This window comes from Cryptotermes secundus, unplaced genomic scaffold (assembly GCF_002891405.2).
Source record: "Cryptotermes secundus unplaced genomic scaffold, Csec_1.0 scaffold645, whole genome shotgun sequence".
NCBI classification, from domain to species: Eukaryota; Metazoa; Arthropoda; class Insecta; order Blattodea; family Kalotermitidae; genus Cryptotermes; species Cryptotermes secundus.
The window spans coordinates 598832-618860 of NW_019723910.1; the positions used below are offsets into that span (position 1 = coordinate 598832).

General features: G+C 37.8%; 1 protein-coding gene across 2 annotated transcripts in view; it reads left to right on the forward strand.

Annotated features, from left to right (window-relative positions):
* The window catches only part of LOC111862108 (exosome complex exonuclease RRP44), a 38360-nt gene that overhangs the window by 3369 nt on the left and 14962 nt on the right, over nt 1-20029 (forward strand). The window contains exons 2-7 of one of the 2 annotated variants that reach the window (XM_023847233.2): nt 6931-7101; nt 10118-10275; nt 12036-12241; nt 13606-13841; nt 18061-18190; nt 19492-19634. In XM_023847233.2, coding sequence (XP_023703001.1) covers nt 6931-7101; nt 10118-10275; nt 12036-12241; nt 13606-13841; nt 18061-18190; nt 19492-19634 — 1044 coding nt within the window. The remainder of the gene's footprint in view (nt 1-6930; nt 7102-10117; nt 10276-12035; nt 12242-13605; nt 13842-18060; nt 18191-19491; nt 19635-20029) is intronic. The other variant, XM_023847234.2, reaches the window with a different exon arrangement.

A 20029-nucleotide genomic window follows, 5' to 3' on the forward strand; every position in this document is an offset into this window, starting at 1 on the left:
TCGTGTGCAGGCTGTGGTGTGGCTCTCTGCAAACTTTCATGTTTCAATGTTTATCACATGAAGAAAAACTAATAAAGAGGTATGGAAAGGCATTTATTGCATAAAATATTGTATTTTAATTAGTTCCTGAAAATTTCGTTTTTAAAAACCAGTTTTTTTTTTTGAAGTTGTTTAGGAAAAAGTAACTACATGCATTTTAGCGACATAAGGTTTAAAGGGCCTGCCAGGACAGGGGTGGGATTTAAATACCCTTCGCGACAGTCAAAGAGTTAACAGCTCAGCTGTATTGATTTCTGTGTGCCTAACATCACTGATCCTATGTTCATTCAATAACTGAGAGAAGTAATTCCTCCACCTATTCAAAATGTTGTGGGAATCTGCAAGCAGATCACCATTCTAATCCTTCACTAAGTTACTGCTAGGCTCGTAACCCCTCTTAAAGTCATTTATTCCTCTATACAGGTCTCTAATGTTCTTGTTCTTACTGTTCATTGCAAGCTCATCAATTTTGTCTTTCAGATATTTCCTCTTTTTGTTCCTGAAATTCCTGCTGGTTTCACGTCTTGTTCAGATTATCCCCATTTATCTTGCTTGGGTCCTGTAACCATTGCAATTTGGCCTGCTTTCTTTGATCTAATAATTTTGAGGATACTTCAGTGAACCATGGCTTATGCTTCTTCGGTTCATAATAGTCTAGACTCTCTTTGGCTCACATTTTTATATTCTCTCTAATAGTTTCCCAAGTTTTATTAACATCCACCTTAGTGTCAAAGTTTTCCAAAGCCACAAACCTATTTGAGATTTCAACACGATACTGCTCTTTACCCTCTACCTCATTTAATTTCTTGAGATTGAACCTCTCCATATGAACTCTGCATGTTGTTTGTTGGCTCACCGCCAGTCTTTCCCTAACCTTGCCACCACCAAGTAGTGGTCAGTATCACAGTCTGCTGCCCTGAATGATCGGACATCAAGTATACTTGAGTGCCATCTCCTGTCTATCAAAATATGGTCTATTTGATTGTGTATCTTCCCATCAGGAGATGTCCAAGTAAATTTATGGATGTTATGATGTGGGAACATTGTACTTTTGATAGTAAGATTTTTTGATGTTGTTGCATACGTGGAAGTGTGAGTACTTGTATAATTGTGTACTATATTTTTGTGTTTCTTGGGCATCTTAAATATTCTTTCCAAGCTGTGGACGGCTCGCAACCAATGCATAGACTAAACAAATATGTGTGTGTGGTCTCCTCCCCTTCCACACATGTGTGAAGGACTACTACTGCAGCTTGGAGGTGAAGGCGAGACACACAGAGAGTCGGATTCCAGTTGTCACAAGGGTTAGACGGGCAGGACTGCGGCCTCACCCCTTGTAGGGAATCTTTAAAGTGCCCGCTCCATTTCTATGCACTTCATCAAGCATCTCCTATTCTAACAATACAGCACCATTAAATCCAACTGCTTGCTGTTGTCTTTCCACCTAATCCCAATCCCGTACATCGAATCGCTCACCGCTTGGCGAACCTGAGTCCCTGAAATACTGGGATACAACAGTGTGGCAAAGTTTACTACTCTAACTTCATTATCATTACCAATTTCATGCAAACTCTCATTCCCAGTTGTTGGTTTGAAAATGTCTTCCCTCCCTACTACACAACACAATATGCCACAAGATAGTACTCTTTGAGAAATACTTTGTTTTTAAAGCATTTGCTATTCTTTTTTTTTTGCCAAGAGATGATTTAAATGTATTAATACAATATTATTTTCACTGAATTAGATTAAGCTTTTTGAATCTTTACACTGTATAGTTGTGGGGAGTGTCACCAATGCTTTGGAAAGTGTTCAAATGTGTAGGGTAGATGAGTGTCTGTGTATATTCTGTATTAGTTTGAATATAAGATTCACATTTTACACATATTTTCCCATTGAAAATTTGAGGTGGTTCTTAAATTCAAGGAATGTGTACCATTGTGTTTTTTTTTTTTTCATAAAACCCACATTCAGAAACTGGATGCATCTAAAATTTGAGGGTGTCTTATATTCAGAGTGCTATGGTATATGTTTCTGCTCTGAAAGAACCATAGGGGGGAATCACGGAGTCTGGTTCCCTGGCCAGACCAATAGGGACAGTGGACAGGGAAATTGTGAAAGTTGTGCAAGTAAGGAAATGACCCTCAAAGTACAATGTTGTAGAACGGTTGCCTGTGGTGTTTTGGTGCCTTTACTATCCTGTATAAGGACAATTTCTTTACTTTCACAACTTTCACAGTTTTCTGTGTCCGCTGTCCCGGTTGGCATAGATGGGGCACCAATGACACAGACTAGAAGAGTGATCTGTGCTGCATGACCAAGCTTTCCCAGTCTGGCAAAGGAGTAGATGGAATGGCTCATTCTTGCACTTCGAGTCATGATTATTCATTGGGATGGTACTCAATTTATGGTCACTGAATTCATATTGGTGAGCTCTACAACTTTTGTAGCAGTGGGAAATTAAGTTCTAGTAAAAAAGTGAAGCTGACCTTGATCTCACATAAAACAGTGAAAGATACAAATAAACTGTATCATGCACACTTTGTCCCCCTTTAAACTATGAAAACTTTGAATTGAATTGAATTGAATTTATTTACATTCTATAAATCCTAAGCAGGTTAGTACCTATGGATACAGAACAAGTCAAAAAGTTACATACATAAGTACAGGCAATTTTAGCTTAAAAATTAATATAACTTAATTTTACATCATTCCCTATTTACATTGAAGTATTCATCTAAAGAGTAGAAGGAATGAGCATGTAGATAATTCTTTAACTCTGATTTAAACTTTTTAGTATCATTGCCCAAGTTTTTAATACTTTGTGGCAGATTGTTGAACACTTTTATGCCAGTAAAGTAGACTCCTTTTTGATATACTGATAAAGTTGATGAGGGTAGGTGGAAGTTATATTTTTGTCTAGTATTCATGTTATAGACATCAGAATTTAATTTGAATTTATCTTTGTTGTAAACAACAAATAAGAGAAGTGATAATATGTATTGCGATTGAAGAGGTAGAATTTTTAATTTCTTAAATAATTCTCTACATGAATCTCTACTTCTACATCCTGTAATGATTCTAATTATATTCTTTTGTATTTTAAAAATTATTACACTATGTGAAGAGTTCCCCCAAAATATTAATCCATAGTTCATAATAGAATGAAAGTAGGCATGGTAAACCATCTTCAATGTTTCCTGTGACATAAAAGGCTTAATTGATCTCATCGCATAGCAAGCTGCATTTAATTTAGGTATAATTTGTTCAATATGTATTTTCCAAGACAGTGTACTGTCTACATGTATTCCAAGGAATTTTGTATCAAGTACTTTACAGATTAATTTGTTGGCATAACTGATGTCCAGATCAATTTGGTGGTTGTTTTTAGTTGTGAATGATATGTAATGGGTTTTATCAAAATTTAATGAGAGTAAATTGGCTTCGAACCATCTGTTTAAGGCTTCAAATACAATATTTATGTCATTTTTAAAGTTTTCAAATTTAGAGTTCTTAAATATTATACTAGTGTCATCTGCATATAGAATTGGTTTAGATTTATTGTTGATGGTTTTAGATAGATCATTTATGTAGAGAAGAAAAAGTAAGGGACCTAAAATTGATCCTTGTGGAACACCGTGCTTTATAATTCCCCAGTTTGAAAATGCATTATGACTGGAGTTTTTATTATTTATTTCAACTCTTTGATACCTGTTTTTGAGGTATGATTTGATCCATTCATTAGCTTTGCCAGTTATTCCATAGAAATTTAATTTCGATAGTAAGATATCATGATTAACACAATCGAAAGCTTTTGCTAGATCACAGAAAATCCCTCCCACAATTAATCTGTCATTGAGAGCACTTAAAATATCGTTAGTTAGTTCATAGGTTGCTTTTTCTGTTGTTAGGTCTTTCCTAAATCCAAATTGCTCTTTGACTAATATGTTGTTAGAATTTAAGTGTTCAAGTAGTCTATTATACATAACTTTTTCAAAGACTTTTGAGAATGAAGTCAATATGGATATTGGTCTGTAATTAGAGATGCATTTTCTCTCTCCTTTTTTAAAAAGTGGTTTCATTATAGCGTATTTTAAGCGTTGAGGAAAAGTACCAGATGATAAAGATTTATTACATAGATGATTCAAGGGTGAACTGATGTAAACAGAGCTTGCTTTAAGTAATTTGGTAGAGATTTCATCATATCCATGTGAATTTTTGGGCTTAAGGGATTTAATAATGTTTTCAATTTCCTTCCTTGTTGAGAATTTGAGATTTATATTTGGAAATGAATTGTTAAAGGCACGTGACAGATAGTATATTGGATTATTATTATTATTATTATTATTATTATTATTATTATTATTATTATTATTATTATTATTGGAATATGTTTTCTCAGCTAATGAAAGGAAATATTCATTAAATGCACTTGCGATAGCTTGTGGATTGTTAGTGGACTTCCCTTCAATATTCAAACTTTGTACGTCTTCATTAACAGATTTCTTTCCTGATTCAACTTTCACAATATCCCAGGTGGTTTTAATTTTATTGTTTGATTTTAGAATTTGGCTGTTATAGTTATTCTGTTTGGCTTCTTTAATGACTTTTGACAAAATTTTACAGTACATTTTGTAGTGACTTTTTAGGCTTGGATCATTACTGTCCCTACTGGCCAAATATAGTTGTCTTTTGTGTTTACACGAAGTTTTTATTCCAATTGTTATCCAGGTGGATTTGTTTTTATTTTCATATATTTAATAGACACGGACAGATAGAAATGAAAATATACAGAAAACCCACAATGACAGACATAACAATAAATAATAAATCATGCCACCCTAAAGAGCAAAAATTGCCAGCATATAAAAATTGGATACACACTTCTTACACTACCCCTTGAGGAAAATGCTAAAAACAAAGAATTAAATACTATTATTAATATAACACTAAATAATGGCTATAGAAAGGAAGACATCACACATCTATATAACAAACTTAAGCGAAAGATGGGTAACCTGGATAATAAAGACGAAAAAGAACAAAATGTGTCACTTCTGCTAATACAGGAAATTACATACGAAAAATCACAAAACTATTCAAAAACACTAACATAAAGATAGCCTTCAAAACAGCCAACACAATAGGTAAACTAATAAATGAAAAACGAGAAATAAACCCCTACGAACAAAGTGGGATATAGGAAATAACATACCAAAGTTGCCAAAAAGTATACATTGGCCAAAGTGGTAGAAATTTAACAAGATACAAAGAACACATAAGAAACATAAGACTAAACAAGGACGAATCAACATTTGCCCAACACATACTAAATAAACACCATCAGTACGGGCCCATGACAGTAATCATGGAAATGATTGAAAAAGCCAAAAAAAGAGGCATCATGAATGTAAATAAATTGATAGAAGAACAAGAACACACAAAAGAAAGTAATAGCAAACGTAACATGTTCGACCTCATAATACATCAGAACACGCCCACCCACCAGACTTCTCATCACAGATTCATCCCTCTTATAACCCTTCGGCATGGACCACAGAAAACACTGCTTCCAGCAGTTCCTCTGTTGTGTGTTGATTTGTTGCCATGGGAACCTGTTTGTTTGCAGTTGATACCTAGTAATGGGTGTACATGCTACAGTATCAAAATTACAAACAATTTCAGGTTTTTGCAGTGGTGACTATGAAGATCATTATCTTCTGATTATGCCCTGTAGTCAGGTATACATCTACTGATGTTTTATAGGAACATGCTGCCTTGTTCTTGAGGGTAGAAGATAGAGGGAGAAGGTTTCTCCAAAACAATGGTAAAAATCTACCAGATCACATGTCATCACATCCCAGAAAACTGTATTGTCAGTCAGAATTACAGTAACAGAAAATTAAGAGGAGATTGATCTCAGAGAATCTTGGTACTATTCAGCAAGAATCTTTTATCTTCCAATCTCCTATCTAAAACAAAGGCTGAAATATACAAAACTGTAAATTTTTCCTGTTGTTTTCTGTGGCTGCAAAATTTTTACCGTAAGGGAAGAACATAGAATGAGGGTGTTTGCGAGCAGGGAGATGAGCTGAATATTTGATCCAAAGAGACGGGAAGTCACTGGAACCTGTAGAAAATTGAATAATGGAGAACTTCATAATTTGTGCTCTTCACCAAATGTTATTAGGTTGATCAGAACAAGGAAGATGAGATGAGCAGGCCATGTAACATGCACGAGAGAGATGAGAAATGCACACAGATTTATTAAAAATACTGAAGAAAATAGATAACTTGTGAGATATAGGTGCAAATGGGAGAATAATGTTATAAATGATCTTAAGGCAACAGAGTGTCGACTGAATTCACCTGGCTCAGGATAGGGACCAGTGGAAGCCTCTTGAACACTTCATAATGGATGGTTCAGTAAAAGGTGGGAAATTTCTTCACTAGCTAAGCAACCATTACCTTCTTAAGGTGCTGCATAGTCATAATATCTTTTCCGTTTTAATGTACAGAGTTTTCATGGAATGCTGGAAGGGATATTAAAGCATTGTGGGGAATTGACTATAGATATTGTAATTTATATGTTTATTTATGGTGTATTGAATGATACTGTAAGTAAGTTGGATAATTTCATGTCAAATTATATGATGGTTAGAGAATGATGAATTGGAATGGACATGGAAGGAAGTGGTCGAGGTCAGTTTTGAGACACTGTCCTGGCACAGAAGAATATCATGAGAAACCTCCATCAGGGTAGTCAGTGTCCTTGCTGACATTCAAACTGGGCACCTCCAAAATACCAGCATTACTGTTTGAGCTGGCTTGCTCGATGTAACTTGTTTTTAAATGGTTTGGTGTGTGATAGTTTTTGATGGAATTGTTTTGCAGATTGTACGGGAACATTATCTTCGTGATGACATATGGTGTGGATCAGATATATGCACCATTTGTGCTCATCAAAATGAGGAGCTAGTTTTGGAGAAAAATCCTCAGCCAAAGAACAAGAAATTTCCATTTCCTCATTATATTGTTTTGGACACATGTGTTGTTCTCAATCAGGTGAGTCACATATTTCATGAAGATCTATACTTTAGACCCAGAATAATATTTTTCTGTTTATAGACAGGCTTATGATATCATGACTGTGCATCTCGTAGAGGTGCCATTATTGACCTAGAGTAAAAGAGCATTTTCAAATATTTTTTGAACATTTGAAACAAATTAAGTTTTATTTATTTGCCAAAAAATAAGAATACAGTAAAATATTATATATTATTCCATCGTTCCATTTTTCAAAGTTTATGATAGATATCTAGAAGTAGAATATCAATTTTGAATAACTGATCTTATTTTGTCAGTCGTCGTAGCCAAGCAGTCTAAGGCATGTACTGCCTTTGCTTGCTCGGAAGCCGAGATTGTGGGTTCACATCCCACACAAGACATGGATGTATGGTTTGTGCGTGTGTATGCATTTATTCTATGTTTATGTTGTCCTGTGTTTAGGTAGAGGCTTTGTGACAAGCTGTCCACCCGTCAGAGGAGTCCTACCATCTGTAAAAATGATCAGTGAAACAAAAATCAGCTAAATTTTCCAAAGTGGGAGTGAGAGGAGAAAAAAATCTTATTGTATGAGCTAATATGGCAAAATAGTGATTATATGTGGGTCCCAGAGACATTTCTATGTAATCCCAAGAATCCGGAAATGTTAGTGGACTTCTTCTGGACTATATGATGTTACATCCGAGAATGTAGTTGTAAGATTTGAGGTTTGGCACCGTGTATATGTGGTGTTAACCGACGTTTCGGAGGAACGTATCGCCCCCATCTTCAGGGTTGAAGAAAAAGTATAAGTAAATCTGCAAGCGACAACACCGTAGGACACGGTAATTGGTACTGTAATTAGTGCTTTGGTCAGTGATTACATTTACCAATTAATCAGATTTGGAATTTGATGAAATTTGTATAATAGGCTTTTTATAACAAGCCTATGATCTCCATTATTATTAGGAGAATATGTAGATTAGCCAGAGCATATACAAAACCATTATATTTTGTGTGAAAATTTCACAGATGTAAATCCATTTATAAACGGTGTTACCAGGATCCGTTAGAACTCATTTTTTTTTTTTTTTAATTTTTCCTTGCAATGCCATCTGTTGGTGAGTTGTGGCATTGAGATTCTTGAAGTTTCAGCTGTGACTGTCTATAATTTCAAAGCATAAGTGTCTCTGCATCATATGTTCTGACATTGAATGTAACAGTACTGTTCTGACACTCATCGGAAAATGGCGGCTGAACAGAGAGCCAACATAAAATTTTGTTTGAAGTTAGGCATAACAGCTAGAGAAGCATATGAAATGATGAAAAATGTGTACGGTAGTGATTGTTTGAGTCGCTCGACCATTTTTCAATGGTATGTTATATTTGGTGATGGCAGGGAGGACATTGAAGACGCTCCACGTGCATCAAAGCCAAGAACAAGTCGCACTGAAGAAAATGTGAAAAATGTGACCAAAATCCTTGCATCAGACAGATGTGTGTCTGCAAGACCCATCGAGGAGCTTCTGGAAATACCAAAAAGTACTGTGCATCAAATTTTGACCGAGGATTTGGGCAAATGGAAGGTCTGTGCGCTGTTTGTACTGCATGCACTGTCAGGCGATGAAAAGCATGCTAGAGTGGAACACTGCAAAGACATGTTACGGTCGGCCCAAAGTGGTACAAAATTTACAAAATCGATTGTAACTGGTCATGAGACATGGTGTTTTCAATATGAGTCTCTCACAAAGCGGCAGAGTGCAGCATGATTGAGACCAAAGAAGCCGAAACCAAAGAAAGTGAACGTGCAAAAGAGTCAAGTAAAAACACTCTTAACAGTTTTCTTCGATTCCAAAGAAATCATTCACAAGAAATTTCTGCCAGAAGGGCAAACAGTGAATTCTGATTATTATCTGGGAGTCCTCAATCATTTGTGGGTGAGAATTCTTTGAATTCAACCTGAATATCGAGAGCAAGGTTACTGGTTGCTCCTCCACGACAATGCTCCACCCCACAAATCAAAGATCGTGCACGATTTTTTGGCCAGAAAAGGGATCACAGTCCTTGATCATCCTCCATATTCACCAGATTTGGCTCCAGCAGATTTCTGGTTGTTCCCAGAAGTTAAGTTGATGATGAAAGGAGACTGTCATGACACCATCCAGGACATCCAAAGGGAATGTACCACAGTTTTAAATGTGATTCCACAAAAGGAGTACATTGACTATTTTCGAAAACTTTTCAATCGATTCCAGCCATATATTGGTTCAGAAGGATATTGTTTTGAATAAAAAGAGTGAAATTTTGAAAATAATTCATGTCTTATATTTTTAATGTGCACAGTCCTAACAGAACCTGGACACACTGTATACGTCCACATGCTTGCATGTGTTAATTTCTTTAGACATGCATAAACATGTGTCCTGAGAGATCCCAGTCTCATGTATACTTACAGTTCCCCTCTCCCCTATTGTAAATCCTCATTTAATATATTTCTTCACTGTTCAGTTTGAGGTTGTCATGGTGATGACTGTAAGGAATAGTGTATTTTGGGATATGCCATGTAGTCCTGTAGACCACCAGACTGGTGTCACATCCCAGAAAATAGTGCTCTTCTTATTGCTCTTGTGTTCTAAATAAGTGGGGTGCACACTGTAGCAAAGTTGGTTAAGGCACTATGCTACAAGCCGGAAGATCACGGGTTCCGAGTCCTGATGAGATGGATTTTTTTTTTTCAATTGACCTAATCCTTTCAGCTGCACTATGGCCCAGGGGTCAACTCATCCTCTAACAGAAATGAGTACCAGGAATCTTCCTGGGGTGCAAAGGGCGGCCGGCACATAAGGCTGACAACCTCACCGCCATCTGTAAGCCGATTGTCTAGAAAATATGGGACCCTCAACGTCTCGCCACCCTATGGGCCTTCACCGCCTGTTACAGGGATAACTTTACCGTCACCTTTTATTCTAAACAAAATCCTAAAATTAAATCTTATATACAGTTATATATAATCTTAATAAATGGGTTTTCTTTACAGATTAATGTGCTGGAAGAGGATGCTTTATGCAATGTTATAGTTGTGCAGACTGTTTTAGAAGAGGTGAAACATCGGAGTTCTTCTGTTTATAAGAGGCTGCTGGATATTGTTGGGAATCCAAATCGAAAATTCTATGTTTTTGTAAATGAACATCATAAGTAAGTTCTTACATCACTCATAGAATTATTATGAATTTCATGACAAGCCCTTAAATGAAGAGTTATTCAGGAAGAGTCCATCTAATTCTGTGGGTACATTAATCAAATGATTATGAATAAAAATAGCTCCTGTTAATATTGCTACAATTTGGAAAGTTCAAAGAGTCATGGCAGATAGAAAGTAAGATAAAGAAAACAATAAGTAAGGGTTCTTAAATGAAAAATTTCCCAATACATTTAACCCTTTGACGTGGTCATTTAAATTCCGCGGCCGCGGCTCCTGCGGTAATATATTCAGCCGGCCATTTAAATTTTGCTCGAAAATTATTTATTCATCATTGTTCTTAAATTCTATGAGATAGGAACATGAAACTTTCACTAAAATGATCTTAAAAGGTGGTTTTATAACCTTACCTTATAATATGCGCGCCCTTTATATCTTCAATGGAAGCAGGTTGTTTAGTATTTGAGCAGTGAATGGGACGCCTTGAAGCATGAAACTTTCACTAAAATTATCTTAAAAGATGGTTTTTATAAACTTACCTTATAATATGAGCGCCCGGTATCTATTCGAGCAGTGTAAGGAAGGCCTTGAAGCATTCGTGTAACCCAACGGTGCCCCACATTCCTCGCTCCGATATTTACGGTCATCCCTCGAAACGACCACCAAGGTCAGTACGATAAAATGACGTCAACTGGAGCGATGATTATGAAGGAATGAGTACTTTTCCCTCCCCCACACACATCCGTATCGTCTCAGGGGGTGACCACAGTGTCCTGCCTTATATTGTGGCGTTTTTCTAAGAAATGGGTGCTATGAACTGTGCGAAAGCAGTTGATTTTACGAGAATAAAATTTTGGACAACCCTCTTCTAAGAATTGCAATTGAGTGTGCTACTGTGGCCAGCTCAGGGTAATATGATATTATCAACATCGTAAATATCACGTCTCGGTTGTTTATATCTTCAAAGCAAAGTAAACAGGCCTTTCATAACGGTACAGCTAGAATCCGCTCGCCAGAGCCACAGGAATTTTGCTGCAAGACAGGCATATGTAACGATGACTTATCTCAGCTAAACTCGTTGGCTTAGTATACTCTGTTCTTGTGACAACAGGCCAGCGAAAAATCTAACAATCTACAGCAAAACCACCAATTATTATGGGCGTTATAACATAGGTGTGCAGCTGGACGAAACAGACACGCCGAACCCCCCCAGACGATTTAAATCCCTGACGAACCATACACGACGAACCACGGCAACGGGTTAATGTGAAACTAAAATAAAGATTTTTGATATTGAGACATGTTGCAAAAATTATTGAAAATGTCGATCTCTTACTCGATGTTGCCATTCACTTGAATAACATGCCTTGCCCAAAGTTCATTCCAAATTGCATGTCAAATATGGTATTTATGAAAAGCACCAGTAAGTGACCATTATCAGACGGGGAAATGAAGGGGGTTAAATTTCTGTGCTGTGCACATTTGTATCTGTGTAGGTAACTGAATTTTTTTTTTTTCTTTTCTTCATCTGGCCACTTTGTAGATGACATAAGAAAAAATAGTTGTAAAAGTATTGCCAACATGCCAGCATCAATAAGAGGAACTGAATCCAAGTCTGTTGCTATTAAATAGTTTTGTAATTTTGACTTGCCAGTTTGCAAGATCAATTTAGTACAGGCAACCAGGTGACCATATTTTAAAGCTCTGTTTACTATGACTTTCTTTTATCTTATCAATTTTTTTTATTTATTTACAGGGATACATATGTAGAGCGAGAACCAGGGGAGAAAGTTAATGACCGCAATGATCGTGCTATACGAGTGTCCGTTGCATGGTATGAAAGCCATCTGATGTCAAGTCAAGCAGACCGAAGGAAAAGAGATCGTGTGAAAGTGATATTACTTACAGATGATGTTGATAGTAAGCAGAAAGCTGAAAACGAAGGTCTTCACGTTGCCACAAGTATGGTTATTCATATGGCTTCTTTCGTGTATTACATTTATATTGTAAGTTTTGAGGTTTTCACGGTGATGACTATGAAGAAAGTCATCTTCTGGGATCTGGCGCCATGTATTCTTGGTTTTAACCGACATTTCGGAGGAACGTATTCCCTCCATCTTCAGGGCAGGTGAATCGCGATGCGAATACAGAGAGCAGTAGCTGCAATGATTCGGGAGAGAAGAGCGCTAGTTATATAGGAAGCAGGAAAGGGGGGGGGTCTGGGAGAGGGGACCAATGGGAACAGTGAACAGCGATTAAGGCCATATATGGTCCGTTACCTGGATTGCATCATCATGGAGGCCATTGAGATCGAGCTCTATCCAAAAAACATGAACAAGGAAACAGGGTTTTGTCTCAACAAATCATGGAAACCTCTCATCTCTTCCCTCAAGAGAACTCCACAGTCACCCAAGTTCTTCATGTCATTGACTGCCAGTAGCCTGTCCCCAGCCAACCGGTTCTTCTTGTTTACCCGCTACCTCCGTGCCACTGACCTCCAAGTTGNAAGAATACATGGTGCCAGATCCCAGAAGACGACTTTCTACATTTATGTTGTTTATAATAAGCACAGAGTTACACTGTAACAATATTTTTATGTCATAACTGATGATAGTATGTTTCATACCCAGGAATAGGTTCTGGAGTCCATAATGCTACACATTCAATGTCTGTATATCTGCTCTTCAAACTTTTGAACAAAATGACTGATTTTCGCAAAATATGATATGAATACTATGTTATTTGAGCCAACTTCAACTTCATACATTTTAATTTCTTACAGTTAGTAATCATATCATGTCAGATGTGCAAACTTGAGTTCTGAATGGCACAAGCACCAATTAATTTAGGGTCCTGAGGTGATGTATGGTAATAGATCTTCAGAGAATATGTAACTTATGTTAAGGTAAGACGGGGGACTAGTTTTGTCAATGGGCACAGCTGAGTAGATGTTTTACCTTAGGATGGGGGCAGAGTTCAGTCTCTTAAACTTTGTTTTAAATAAAAACAGGATAACAGATAATGTCCAGAAGGTTATTAATTTTAAGATGGCCTGCAAAGTCTAATTGAACCAAAAGTCATTACAGTGAATTGAAAGTAGGAACTTCAAAAAAGTATGAATTTATGAAACTGTAGATCACCATGTCAACCCCTTTATGTTTTCAAATCTTTATATTGCAGAAGATAAATTTCACATATATAGTTCCTAACCTTCAGTGTCTTTATGTCATGTTGCTATTTTTGCTACAAAGGAATGACACACATCATAAAATTATACAGAGGGATGAGACATGTGCTTTAATTCCTTTATTTTTATGTTTTTGCAGTTAGTGACTATGTAAGAAATGTAGAAGATTGCCCAGGTCTTGAAGACAGATTGTCCCAACATAACACTACATATGAGCTTCAGGCTGGTGGGCGAGAACCTTTGTTTCCAGCACATTTTACTCCATCACAGATTCATCAAGGCATAAAATCAGGGAAATTACTTCAGGGTTCATTCTTGGCATCTAGAGAAAACTTTCTTGAAGGACAAGTGAATGTGGAAGGACAAGACAAAATGGTGAGTTCTGCAGGTGGTTGCAGGAAAGAAGTACTCTGAAATTTGTACTGTGCTTGAAGAGTATTGGAATGCTCAGAATGGCCTGTGGACTGTAATTTTCTTTGCCTGTAATGTGTTTGTATCATATCCATGTTACTGAAGTATTGTAAAGTGTATTCAGTACTTCCGTTTATAGTGCTGTGCCCTCTTTAATGTAAGAAAAGTTCACTATCTTTTGTGTCCTGTTAGGAGCCAGGATAGTTCAGTCACTGTAGTGACTGGACCACGGGCTGGACGTCTGAGGAGTCAGGGTTCAGTTCCTGGTTGAGGCAAAATACAAGGTGGTTCAAATATGACTGGGACTGATTTTTTTTTTTAAACCAAAATTGCCAAACACTTATTTGCACATGTCAGTCTTCAACGTACTCCCCTCCGGAGTCAACACTTTTTTCAACGTTCTGGAAGCATCCTGATGCCCTTTTCAAAAAAGTTTTGCGGTTGGTGTCGTATCCACTCCCGAACATTCTGGATGACAGCGTCATCCACAAACCGCTGCCTTGCAAGTGTGATTTGAGCCTTCTGAACAGGTAGAAATCACTTGGTGCCAAATCAGAACTGTACGGCGGATTTGTCAGAAGGTTCCATTTCAATTTCTGGAGGGTTTCCATTGTGTTGGCCGTATGGGGGCGTGCATCGTTTTGAAGGAAGGCTACCCGCTTTCCATCTCTCTTCCGCTTGGATCGGATCTTTTCCTTCACGTCTGTTGCCAGGAGGTCTGCGCAATAAGCTGCACTGACTGTTCTGGCATCTGTCAGAAAGTCTACATGGATAACCCTCTGCCAGTCCCAGAAAAACGTTGCCATCACTTTTCCTGCCGAACGGCTCCTCCGTGCTCTCTTGGGTTTGGGAGAACTGGTATGCCGCCACTCGCGTGATGATTGCTGGGACTCGGGGAATGAAGTAGTGCACCTGTGTTTCATCAGTGGTCACTACAGACTTCAAAAGTGCATCACCTTCGTGTTCAAACTGCTGTAGGAGATGACCGGCAACTTGCATGTGCACCTTTTTGTTCACGTCCGTCAAAGTGCGTGGTACCCACCGTGCATTCACCTTGCGATAGTGCAGGTGGTATTTCATGTCTTCTGCACTACCAACACTGATGGACATCATTGCTCCAAGTTCCTTGATAGTGATGCGCCTATTCTCACGAATAAGTGCGTCTGCACGATCAGTGTTTGGCTTGGTGACAGATGTTCGCAGCCGACGATCATGTGGTTCATTCTCCATGCGCTCTCTGCCCTCTCTGAAGAACTTACACCACTCAAACACACGGGTCCGTGAGAGACACTTTTCCCCATACTGTTGTTGGAGTCTGTGGTGAATTTCAGCGGACAGGACGTTTTCTCCAACTAGGAATTTGATCACAATGCGTTGTTCCACGCTCCGCGGTACCTTCTGTTCACTCATCATTCTAGCAACTTCCAGACAGGACTGAACAGGTTCTAACCCTAACAGGAGGGAGGGTGGATGTTGTGGCTTCACTCTCTCAAGGTCACACAGCTGCTGCGCAGTGCGGCTTGTTTACAAAAAAATCAGTCCCGGTCATATTTGAACCACCTAGTATTTTATCTTAATCGTAATGTCCAGACTGGCTCTGGGACACACCCAGCCTCATATGCAATGGGAACTGAGGGCTATTTCCCCAGGGGTAAAATGGCAGGGGCAGTTTGGAATGATATTTTGCTGAAATAGAAGGTACTGTAAAAGGAAGGTAGGATAAAGTTTATAAAACAGGAAGTTCTGGAAAAAACTAGTCGCCTATTTTCATTTGGTACAACACAGACTGCATAGAAAATAATAGGTCCAACAGTTCTTCTCTTTTGTTATGTGTATTCATTGCTGCAGTAATGTCTTTATTGCACTGTTGCCTAGCAACAATAAGGGGATACAGATACAGATAAACAGACTGATGGGAGGGATTTATGGAGTACAGGAAGACCTCACTAATTCAGACTAATTGTGAATATACTGTTGTCTGAATTAGTGCAAGTCCGAATTGTGGAACTGCTACTGAAAACATGTTGAGGGTAGTTATGAAATGGATTTCACGTGTCTTTTTAGGCAGTACAACTTTATTTTTAAACTTAGAATGCATAAAATAAAATAAATTTACTTGTTATAAAATGTAAGAATGCAAGTTTCAACATCAGTCTTAAAAACACTTTATGTAACCCCAATATGTAGTATTATTGTTCTTGATGTTCGATGTGAGGCTTACATGTATCTGCCATCATCTATGCTAATGCTACACACAGCAGTTTGTAGTCACTGATTGTGGCAATGTGATCATCAAGGTCATAATGAACAAAAGAAAACAAATGTCTGAATTATTGTGAATTCTGAAAGTCCAAATTTCTTGACGTTTCACTGTGCATTGCTGGGATGGTCTCAGGTGCCATGATATACATAGAAAGTTTTATAAAGATTGGTTCAGGCATTCAAAAGTTGACAGGAGAGGAATTCATAGGCACACAGACAGCATGTTGAACTCATAAGCTTACTTCTATTTTCTCAAAATGAAGAAAATAGAGTAAGAAAGAATGGAATGCAAGAATGGGAAATTTCCTTTGATATGCATATGGGAACTATTCATAATATTCTATTTTAGCACCCTGTTGCATTGTGTATAAACTTGAATACTGTGCTGATTGTTATCTGTCCTTGTGCAGCTTGTTCAAAATCTTCTACGTTTCAGTGTTGCTTCTTTCCAGAAGCCAAATACATGGAAAACACACAGAATCAAGCAGAGCAGATACAACACCAGAGAAAATGAAGGCAACATATTCAACAAATATAAACCAAACACGTGGTTAGACACAAAGGAATAGTGTAACATAACCTGAATGAAACATCTAGAAGCATCTAATACATAAAAAGTAAAGCAGACCAGACTCCTTTAACACACCTTGTACACCTGATGATGGTCAGTTTGGCCGGAACATGTTGCGAAATAAAGCAGAAAGAAAAAGCATTGAAACCTAGCAGATTTTGATTGAGTTGCACAAGGACATATAAGAATCAGGACAGTATTTAAGTTTGTGCATATGGGAGTGAAGAACCATAATGTAACAGTGCCTACTCTTTATATATATATATATATATATATATTGCTAGTGGGGTGTACTGCCGCCACTTCTGGCCTATTGTACCAGCCCCAGATGATAGGTGAGGGTCATTGTGGAGCAATTGGTGGAATGAAGATTGGCAGGGAAAATCGAAGTACTCTGAGAAAACCTGCTCCAGCGCCACTTTGTCCACCACAAATCCCACTTGACCAGACCTGGGATCGAACCCAGAGCGCCACAGTGGGAAGCCAGCAACTAACCACTTGAGCTATGGCACGGCCCGAGCCTACTCTTACAAGGGAATGGTCTGATCTGACATGTCGAAACCTGCCCTGCAAGAGTACACACAACAAAATCCACTGTCAAAATTTTAGCTGCTAATATGCACTGCAAGTATTTTTTAAAAATTGCTGAACATGGCCAATATTGTAGCCTGCCAGACCCTTGGAGAAATGTTCACCCCTAGCAGAGCCGGAGCAGAGCAGAAGGCAACACACAACACAGCTGACTCATAGCCTAGGCTGGGGTTGTACAAACCTCTGGTACAAGTGGTTCTGTGTACAGAAAAAATGAGTGACTTCGGAAATTTTTAAAAAATACTTGCAGTGCGTATTAGCAGCTAAAATTTTGTTGTGTGTACTCTTGCAGTGAAAAAAAAAATCAGGGCAGGTTTCGACATGTCGGATCAGACCATTCCCTTGTTAGTGCAGGATGTATCGTAAGATTCAGGCAGAAGTTAAGTGATTCTGTGAGTGTTCAGGTTAGTCTGTGATTTTTATTTGATTATGAATTAGAGATATTTATACATTTTTAACATATTTTTAATACCATGAGTTATGTCATATTTCCTTAAGCCTTCTGGTTATATTTACGCTTTTTGAAATTAATGTAATATTTCTGTTTTCCCTGTCAAATCTGTAGTGCAGTTAGTAGTTTGTGACCTGTAAGAAGAACTTTCAGTGGGGAAAATGAATGCTGTCTAATACCAGAAACTGGCTCATGATCTACACATTTATCCATCTATTCGTGTTTTTCTCACACTAATACTGTGATGCAGAATCATGTACATTCAGGTTATTTTGCCCATTTCAGATATGATCTGTTGACTCTTGTAGATTTTAGTGCAAGGACGCGTGGGTCTAAACCGAGCAGTGGATGGAGATATCGTGGCTGTAAAGTTGCTGCCAGAGGAGGAGTGGTCAGTTCCCAGTCATATGGTACTGCAGGATGAAGGTGATGATTCTGGTAAGGTTTTAGGAAATATAGGATTGAAAGTTCATGCCTACACTAATAGAAGGAAGATTTGAGAGAGTTAAGCCCTTGAAGCATGAAGATAATGTAAATAATATTTAAGAACTCAGCTCCTGCCTCCAAAAGAACACACTGTTTTCCACTATAAAACCAACTGGTTAATGCTGTGTAGGGAAATGATATCTGTTTGTTCCGAGAATGATACAGAACCCATAATTGTGCTTGTGGGAAATTGCGGAGCTTTTTAATGTTACAGTAGATGGTACTGTACTTTAAAGGGTTAAAATCGAGGAAACCAGTAAGTTATTAAAAGGAAATTAAACTTGTTAGATATTAGTCTGCATCCATGCAGAAGAAGTATGGTTTTGATTCGCTATAAGAACTAAGTGTTCAGATCCTATATAGAGAAAGACTTTCTCAGATGTTCAGTTTCATTATTATTAGGGTGATAAGGTCAAGGTGAATGAGATGTGCGTATATATAGTGTGCTTGGGTAAGATGAGATACAAAATTTTAGTGTGAATGTCTCAGGGGAAGAAGTACATCAGATGCCCCAGGCATACTTGGCCTAATAATATTACAGGGGATCTGAAGGAAATAGAGCGTAAAAGTGATTGGATTCATCTGGCTTAGGATGGCTTCTGGTATAGTTCTTGTGAATATGGAAATTAACCTTTGGTTATATAAAAGAAAGAGAGTGAAAACAACACAGCAAGCCACGAGCAAACCCTGGACGACATCAAGAACCTCCTCATCAATATAGACGGGTGGCACAAAATCTGCCCCATACAAGGAGGACGATAGGAGTATGGACACGAACCTACGTGGTTTAAAAAATTTTAACTAGTGACAATAAAGGTTTTTTAAATTAACATCTAGAAACTTTAAAAACTTTACAATACCAGGAAGCTGCTGTGACTGTGAAATGTTCAACTTTATGCGTACTGTGCATTATAGAATATAAGTGTATGTATTTTAAATCAAAACACCTATTGTGATGGTAGTTTCCAGTTTGTAATGCTGTTCCCTCTGAAGATGGTCCGTAAGGACCGAAACATATAAGGGAGATAAGTTTTCATGTAGTAAAAACTTATATGTCACATTGAACGGTTTGGTTTGTATTTATAATTGTTAGTGTGATGGACCAGAATGAAACAAATCAAATTGAAAGAGAATTTCTTGGCCAGCTGAGTGACTGTTAGTTTCTTGAGAAATGCTGTGTTCCATGGAGTTGAATCTGCATAAGATGGTAAATATTCAGATTAAGATATGTTTTGTTTCATGTTTCTTCCCAGAAGATGTACTAGAAGAGGAGAACGCCATTTTAAAAAGTAAGGATGAGCGAGTTGCGAAACTACCTACTGGGCATATAGTAGGCATTATAAGAAGAAAGTGGAGGCAGTATTGTGGAATTTTGCAAAAAAATCCAATAGAAGGGGTGAGTTCAGTTAGTAACTGCTGGTCACATTGAGGAAAAGCCAGGTACTTTAAGAAGATGTATTAACATTTGATTACATCAAATTTGTTTGTTGGACTCACTTAAGAATAATATGGTTGTGTGAGTCATATTGTGAAGAAAAACACGCGAGCATCAGAAAACAAAGGAAAGGTCAAGTTTTCCCTCTGCTTAAATTAAATTGAATTGAATTAATTTAAATTAAATTAAGCACCATGCCATGAAGATGTATGGGGGTAGAGGTAAAGCACCACCATTCTTGACTTTAGCAGTAGATGGGGGGGGGGAGTGGTCTGATTCACACCTTTACTGTTTTACCCCACAAAGGAAGAGCACCCAATACCCATTGTATAGGAGGCTGGGTGGACTCCAGATGC